The sequence below is a fragment of the Rhagoletis zephyria genome, unplaced genomic scaffold (assembly GCF_001687245.7).
Source record: "Rhagoletis zephyria isolate East Lansing unplaced genomic scaffold, Rhagoletis_zephyria_1.1 Rzeph_scaffold_00494, whole genome shotgun sequence".
Classification (NCBI taxonomy): Eukaryota; Metazoa; Arthropoda; class Insecta; order Diptera; family Tephritidae; genus Rhagoletis; species Rhagoletis zephyria.
The window spans coordinates 1-8,479 of NW_016157578.1; the positions used below are offsets into that span (position 1 = coordinate 1).

An 8,479-nucleotide genomic window follows, 5' to 3' on the forward strand; every position below is an offset into this window, starting at 1 on the left:
ATTTTTATTTTTATTTTTTAAGTGACTAGTCGCTTTTTATACCCGTTTGCGTATAAAGGTGAACAATTACACCCCTATGCTGTAATCCGTCGTAGATTCGATTTTGCTACGAATCTTAAAATTGGTATGCTGTAATCCGCGTTGCCGTATCGTAATTTCGAAATTCGGAGACCATCTTCGAAATTCGTAATGTTGGTATGCCTGAATCCGACGTAGCTGTAATTTGTATGTATTTGTCGGAAATTTTCTACGAAGAGCAACTGGTGTCGGAGCGAAGCGAATTCCTTTAAAATATCAATAAAATAAAGAGTGGAAACGCAAAAATATGTATTTAAGTTGAAGTGTGAATAAAAAACAATGTATTATTAAATGTTTATAAAATTATCAAGTCGACAATCAGAACAAATCGCTCGCAATACGAAAAACTGGTGGAATGCATGAGCGAAAGACCGGACATTGCCCGAGGCTTTGTAATAGTTAAAGAGGATGTGGTGGAATTTTGGGAAAGCGTTGCAAGATTTAAAGCAACACAATATTTAGTTGAATGGACGCCCTTAAAAAGAGGGAGCATATATTTATCATTTAAGCTAAATGGATCAGAACTCTCTTGTAGCAATCTCCTTTGTATATGAATGCAACAGTTGACTGCAGCATGTTCTTCCTCCTGAGACAAAAGTGCACCGGCCACTGAATCCATTCTATTTTACTTAATTAAGGAAAAGCTTTTTCAAATACGATTAAACATTTTTTTTTTAATTTCACTGTTCACTTGCGATTATATTTATTTTGATTTGTTTCTGTCAAAGCAGCTGATTAAGAACTTCGAATTTCACTATTTTAGTTGGCAACGCCGTTGATAGTTACGATCGGATTACAGCACACCAATTTTCGAAATTTCGGAACGGAGCTACGAATTCGTAACTACGAACTTTCGGATTACAGCATAGGGGTGTTAGTCTCTTCATAGGACATGCTCGAACAAAAGCGATCAGTTCATTCCATATAAAGAGATCAATATTGTACAGGAATATATTCGACAGAGCAATTTATTACAAGCATTTTAAATTAAAAACTGTTGAAATCGGTAAATTTTTGAAAAAGTTATGTTCAAATTTATTTCTGACTAGTGGTGCAACTAGAATGTTGAGTTAACAGTTGTTAATTCACACACACATCGTTCGCTCACACAACCTCCTTCTTGCACAGAGTTAATTCACAACAACTCAAGCAAACTCTTTGATTGACGAATTATGCCGAGGGTGGATCGTTGCTTGTGAGAATGGTATGAGTTGAACGAACTCATTGTTGTTCTGATTTATGAAATTCTGTCCTTTTGTTACCCAGACACGAGATTTGCTTTTCCTGCGGTGTGAATGAATGCATGCTAAAATTGTTTGTGAGTGATTCAAGGTTTGTTTTTCATGCATTCATGCAGCCCTTTAGTTTATAGGTCCAAAACAACAACACCAGGGCAATATGAGAAATTGCCTGACATGATGGCAGCCAAAAGAGACATAGCGCAGGGTTTTCAACAGCGACCCAAAGACGAAGTGCAGGCGTTTTGGAACGAGGGAGCAACTTCTTTAAATGCATTAGGTCCCCCATCTAAGGGCTCCAATGCATGGAGAATGGTTACGTATTACTGAAAATTACAGGAATTTGTAAAATAGATGGACCGGTTTGTTACAGGTATTGATTGACTGGAAATGCTACATAAAACGCAAGCTATCAAACAACAAAAAGGAAATGATGAGCACCGGTGGAGGTCAATGCCGTTTACAGCGCATAACCCCACTTGAAGAGCAAGTTATAGGGCTGGTTTCTCCAACTCAACTTAGTTGGAATTAGAGGTGCGTTGGATTTTGGAGATAGTGCTCAGGTCCAATACGACACTCAAACTGAAATAGACATTTCTGCTTCCTCGGTGGATCCAGATGGATTACCTTCAACGAGTTGAGCAAGCAGCCAACACCGAGAAAGAAGGAGAGAACTTAGAGAACAAATTGAACTTCCAAAGGAATTTTATGCCGACACAAAAAAATTCAATGAAGCTGCCATGAATAGAATGGAGGAAATGGCGACAAATTTGCGGCGCATGAACCGTTCCCTTGAAAAGGTGGCGGACACTGCAGCAAAGCAACTGCAGGAAGCAGAGTGTCCAGATTGTTTAAAAAAAAGCGTAATTTCTGAAAAAAAATCGCCAAAAATCGCCAATTTTTTTTAAATAAAATTCATGAAATCGATTTAATAAATCTTTTATTTTAAAAATGAGATCTTGTTATAATATAGTTTTTAAAACCAAAAACGAATATAATACAATTGACCCTTAATTAGGCGCATGGGGTCAAGGTCATTTCAAGTTGAAAAAAAAAATGCCTTGGAGTGCTTGGAGCGTGCTCGCGCTCTGTCTACCTTCCTAACTCCCCGCGGGGTACGTAAATAAGTCACGGCCAGAACATCGGCGTGTACACATTTGTCGCTAATCTTTTAAGCCCTGACCCCATTCGACCACTTATGTAACATTTTTTAGTTTTTATTTTTGTATCTATGTTTGAAGTCAAAGTTATGCTTTTCTTTCTTAAAGTTAACTATAATAAAGAGCTTTAATATTTATGACAAAATACATTTCGTTTTATTTATTTAGTTACGGTTCGAACATCGTCGTGTACACATGTGTCGCTACTGTGCTGACCCCATGCGCCTACCAACGTAACATTTTTTCGCGGAAGTAAGTTTTAAATTTTTTTTTTTTAAGTTTGAAGTCGAAATTATGTTTTTCTTTTTTAAGTTAACGATAATAGAGCACTTTAATACTTTTGTTAATACACACTTCCTTTTTTTATTTTGAAAACTCTTTTTTCAACACTTTTATCGGGGTCACTGGGGACCCCATGCGACTAATTGAGTGATTTTCTTTATGTGCCTAGTTAAGGGTTAATAATAAATAACACAAATCACTTATATAATAGTGATGTACAAAAAATGTTCTTTAAAAATACGCATAGTTTTTAAAAATACTTGTTTCAACACATTTTGCAATAGGACTGCGCAATTATTAAATTTATTATAGCTCATATTATGCAATTGAATAATCGCACAATCCGCTTTTAAGAGCTCGGCGCTAAAAATTAAATAACAACCTATAATAAGGCGAGATCAGCTATTTCCACAATTTATTTAAAATCCCCTATAGTGTCTGAATGACTTACATTTCTGTTGTTGTCATATATTGAGCTACTCAACCTTGATAACATACTGTTTGATATTGGAAACGTTTTGCAGCAGAAACTATTATCCTTCATATAACACTTTATTCGAACTATTGAATAAAGGATTTCCAACATCATCCTATTTGGAATCTTAAGCTGGGATCACACGATTTGTACATTTGGCTAAAAATTTGTCAAATTCATAGATAAATCATGTGAACGCTAAATTACATTTGTCATTTATCAGAAAAGCCAAATATTTGCCTTCTTGTGGCAAATGAAAAACAACCCTGGTGGCCAAATCGTGTGAACGCAATGCTGCTACATAAGCCAAATAAAAATTACGCAAATGACCAAATATCTGATTTGCCACTTGATGACAAATGCCAGTGACAAATATACAAATATTGTTGAGCGGTATTGCCATTTAGTGCTTGTGAACCTTTGTATTTTCCAATTTTGGTAAAATTTTAATTTATTGGTCGATTACGGATTGCAACCGAACTTCAGTTGGGTGGCCAGTGGCTGAAATGGTATTACAGATGGCAACTGGCAACTGAAAGCTGACAACTGAGTTGCTTTATTAGCAACTGCATTTTTGTGGTTGCCGCGGAAATTTTGATTGAGATATTGAGATTTATTTATTTTTTCAACTGTTTCTTCAGCTTATTTACACTCGAGTCTTAGCTGCTGGTTCTTACAAATTTTATTACCTTCAACTTTATAGAACTTAACTATAGTTGCTATTCATAATATACATTTTCCTTTCAGTGGCGTTGCCCATCGGGAATCCAACTGCGGTTGCGTTGCCATACATAATCGACCCATTAATTTAATTTAATATTCGTATCCGAAAACTACCGAAAAATATCACGTTATTTGGAAACAATAATTTTAAAATATTTGCTCAAACTGAACATTTGAAAACATGTACATATACGTATTCGACAGTAGCTGAGTGTGCAGAGAAGCGTGCGACTATTTGTAAGCTTTCATGAGGTCCCAGGTTCTTATGCCGGCAGACGAACATATTAAAAAGTATTAATAAAAGTATAATTAATTTCTGAGTATAATTAACTATGAAAAAGCATATGTGAAGTTCTGAATGAAAAATTTCAGAAACCCAACCGGAAACGTATTCGTTTCACAACCCTTCGTGGCACTTTACTATTCACCTTTCTTTCAGTTTTCGGATCTCTTTCCGCAGTTTTTGCTGGCTATACACATATACATACATGCATATCGTCGTATAAAGTACAAAACCGCGTATCGTCATTCTGCAAAATCGCGTGACTAACATTTGCTGCCAAAAATTGGATTCGCTTACAGAAGCTGTTGGCTCAATCCTTATCCATTCGTCCTGAAAAATACTATCCAGAAATGCGATTGCTTTATAAAAAAGATAACCATTTTGAAATATGAGTGTTTTTACTATCTAGATAATAATTTATGCAACCTCACATAGGCGGCTTTGCATTTTGTTGATACGCGGTTTTGTACTTTAAACGACGATATACAGATTATTAAGGACGATCTAAATTACACTGTGTGACAAAAAATTTATATAGTTTTTTCGAGGTTCACACTTGGTGTAGGCCTATTCAAGCAGTAAAATCTGCATACTCAGAATTTTAAATACACCCTCAAAATCTGGGCTTAAGGTCAAAAACCGCGTTTTTCAAAGGGTGACGCACAGGTATACTTGCTCGTAACTTTATTTCTGTTTACCCGGTGAAAAATACGTATTTATGTATGTGATTCAAGATAAGACATTTCGCTGCTTACAACAATGTTTAAATTGATAATTTATCTTAAGAAATGGCAAAGGAATCAGTGATCGGACTAAAAAAAATTTGTGTGGTAGAATCTGGAAAAAAGTGTGCAAGGTTTCACCTAAATTGCAAACATTTTAATTAGAATCTAAAACAAAATTAATTTTAGTATAACAAAGTGCAAGATTGAAGTTGATAAAAATGCATTGAGTTTTGGTTAATTTTTTTTTTTGACAGTTTCGAACATATTTTGAAAGATTTCTGCAACCTTGCAGAGTGCTGGCAGCTTTTCCTTTTATCACGTCACGATGTAGCGAACAAGTGTGGCTCGTTCCAGAAATGCTACTTGGGATTTGCCGATTTTGACAATTCTCAAGTAAAAGTAAACAACGCTTTAGAAATTTGAGATGCACTGAAATTTGCTAATGCTTTCACAAAAATCGTCGGTTTTTATCATTTTCGCTATTAATTCCTTTTATAAATCATATATTTTGCAATTTAACACAATAAAACCATGTTTGATGTCGAAAACTTGAATATTGAGAAAATTTACTATTTTACAGTTATCTTATCCTCCCATTCTGCCTGTTGTTAGTGTTTAGTGTTGGACAATTTTTGCTCTTAAAATTAAGAAAATTATGTTGAGCAAAAATAAAACTACTCAAAAACGCGAATATGTGGTAGATTTCAGACCTTGTGTGGTAGATGTGCTCAAAAAAGTGGCAGATCTACAACAATGTGGTAGAAGTCCGATCACTGAAAGGAATCTTATAGAATATATGCCAAATTTCAATTTTTAACATTTTTTCATTTTAAATTACGACTTGTCCGACTATTTTGTTTACTAGTATACATACATAGGGCGCCCATTCTCAAGACAAATTAACCATTTATAAATGGTTGCAAACAACGAAATGTTTTCTCTTAAATGGCATATGTAAGTATTTTTCATCGGGCAAACAGAAATAAAGTTACGAGCAAGTATATGCTTCAACCTATGAAAAACGCGTTTTTTACCTTCAGCCCAGATTTTGAGGGTGTATTCAAAATTCTGAGTACCTGTGCGTATATATTAGCTGCGTTCCAGATGCTTCACGATTTGCAGGTTTTTACAGGAAGTCGTTCCAGGTGACCACCTCCCATAAGGTTTATTAATGGAGAAAACAGCTGTTCCTGCAAATCGTGAATTTCGTGAAGCATCTGGAACGCAACTATTATTTTTGTTTATTTCACTTCAAATCTCACGAAATCATAAATGCAAAAGTATGGTTGACACCGGATCAGCTGTTTAAGTATTTATGACCAAATGGTTAAATCGTGTGAATGAATGTGAACAATATTTGTCACTTTACTGCTGTGCGCAAATGTGTTCCAAATCATTTGGATCTTTGGCAGCCAAATCGTCTGATCGCAAAACAAATCATCATCAAATCATCGCTATCCAAATGCGCAAATCTAAATTTGACATTTTGTGTACAAATGTACCAATCGTGTGATCCCTGCTTTAGTTTTTGTTGTGATTTGTCAACAAAGCATGTGAGTGCGGCAAGGATAATAAAATGAATTTACTTATATTGCCAAACATTTTATTGCCTGTTGCGGTTTTCACTCCGTAAGCAAATATCCAAAATTCTGCAGAGTTGGATGGAATGGTTCTGAGAAGTTATTCCGTGGGAAAGTTAAAAGATTTAAATATTCAGTTTCCGCTGCTTTTCTTTCCTTCAAAGTTAAATAGTGAATTGGAAGGTCTCTGAAACTCGCCATCTTGTGATTCACACACTTTTCTGTTGACAAAATCAAAGCTTTTTTAAAAGTATTTGATTGACTAGGTAATGGTTTCAAAATTTCTTCGATTAGGGTGATTAAACATTTCTGACAGTTTTTTAATATGATTGTTAAGTCAAGTTTAACACGTACTTCATTAGCCTCTTCTGTAAAATTATCGTGGAAAACTAAGTTTTGTATATTTTTATAATTCGGAAAAATTTATTTGAAGGGAAAAAATCGCCAATGGCGATTTCCTAAATTTTTACGCGCAAATATCCAAAAAAAAATCGCCAAATTGTGCGCGAAATCGCCAAATCTGGACACTCGGGCAGGAAGAGCAACAGCACAACAAAATTAAGGAGGAACTTTAAAGCGGAAAATTGAAATTAAAATGGAGATGCTAAGGCTGGAGCATCCAGACTATAATCTTGATTAGTAACTTGAAACATGTTGAAGAACTTCATTGTGAAACTTGTACCTAAAATTTTTAATTTTTATCTTCTTTATTTTTTTGTTTTTATTAAATACATATACCCACCGTGATATATAAGTATAAATCATAAATTGTAAAATGCACTGAATACCATTTATTTTGAAATATTAAATTAATATACACTATTTTAACTATTTATAAATGTACAGAATGCAATTTATTTTTTTTATATAAAATTAAAGTGAATTTACATAAGAAAACACCTTTTTTTTACTTTTTTATTATACCCGTTTTTAGTAAATTTTTAAAAAGAAGAAAGTATGTTGTCTCTAATACGATTACCTACGGTAGCATAATTAGAATCACTGCTTTGTTCTTCTTCTGCCTCCTGACGGATTTCAAAGTCCAATTCATTTGCATTCAAATCTTCCACTCTGTAGTGAATGCAAATGTTGTGAAGTGCACAAGCAACGTTTATTATTTGACTGACTTTTTGCGGTGAGTAATGCAGTTCCCGTGCACCCAACAAGCATCGGAAACTATACTAGAAACTATATTTCTAGTTCTGGAGTGCCGCATGTTGTAATTGCTTTGTTGGGTGCCTTCACTTACAGACCGATATGGAGTCATAAGCCAGGGCTCCAAAGGATACCCCGCATGGCCTGTTAATAAAAGGGATCATTGTTCACAACTGAGTTATACACACGTCTTTCACAAGTAAATAAATACCTAACAACCAGGTGTTTCTTTCACCTTTCCGATATCGCCGTTCCATATAAAATCGCAGCTTACTCAAACCCCATATATGCGAGTCGTGATTGCATCCGGGATATCTCGCATCAATGCTTCTTATACGCATTTTGTTATCGCACACCTGAAAATAGAAATTAAATTTGCGAAACCAATTAAATCAAATTACGGCACTGATGTAATTGAAATAATGCTCACCACCATAGCGTTAATGCTAAAAAAATCCTTTTCTGTTGTAATACAGAAAATGTTCTTCATGTGGCTTGATTATTCTTTTATGCGTGCCATCAACGCACATGATGACCCCTGGGGAGCCAGCCTTCGCATAAAACTCCTGTTTTACTTGTATTTTTCCCTCTTCAGTCTGCTCAAATTTTATCCATTCAGGGCAATGATTTCGTTGCATCACTTCAAGAAAATTGGACAGTGACTTTGACACGGTTGTTGATTCCGACATTTATAGTCTGCACCAACTCCGTGTTGGTAACTGCCCTCCGCAAAAAATCTTATCGCGGCCACTACTTGGTTAAGCGGCGATACAGAGGTTA

At 35.1% G+C, this 8,479-nt stretch overlaps 1 protein-coding gene across 1 annotated transcript; it reads right to left on the bottom strand.

Moving 5' to 3' along the window:
* Positions 1-7,473: 7,473 nt before the first annotated feature.
* LOC108359955 (putative nuclease HARBI1) lies at positions 7,474-8,194 on the bottom strand. The gene is made up of 3 exons (XM_017612046.1): positions 8,130-8,194; positions 7,911-8,055; positions 7,474-7,843 (listed from the first exon to the last, which is right to left on the bottom strand). Exons 1-3 carry the CDS (start codon positions 8,187-8,189, stop codon positions 7,659-7,661), a joined length of 390 nt encoding a protein of 129 aa, XP_017467535.1. The 5' UTR covers positions 8,190-8,194; the 3' UTR covers positions 7,474-7,658.
* Between the last annotated feature and the right edge of the window lie 285 nt (positions 8,195-8,479).

What these genes read in the sequence shown, in the direction of transcription:
- LOC108359955 (XM_017612046.1), bottom strand. Translation starts at nt 8,189, where the DNA reads ATGAAGAACATTTTCTGTATTACAACAGAAAAGGATTTTTTTAGCATT. An exon ending in TTAGCATTAACGCTATGGTG is followed by an intron (nt 8,056 to 8,129) that starts GTGAGCATTATT and finishes TTCTATTTTCAG; the next exon opens with GTGTGCGATAACAAAATGCG. An exon ending in AAGAAACACCTGGTTGTTAG is followed by an intron (nt 7,844 to 7,910) that starts GTATTTATTTAC and finishes TTTTATTAACAG; the next exon opens with GCCATGCGGGGTATCCTTTG.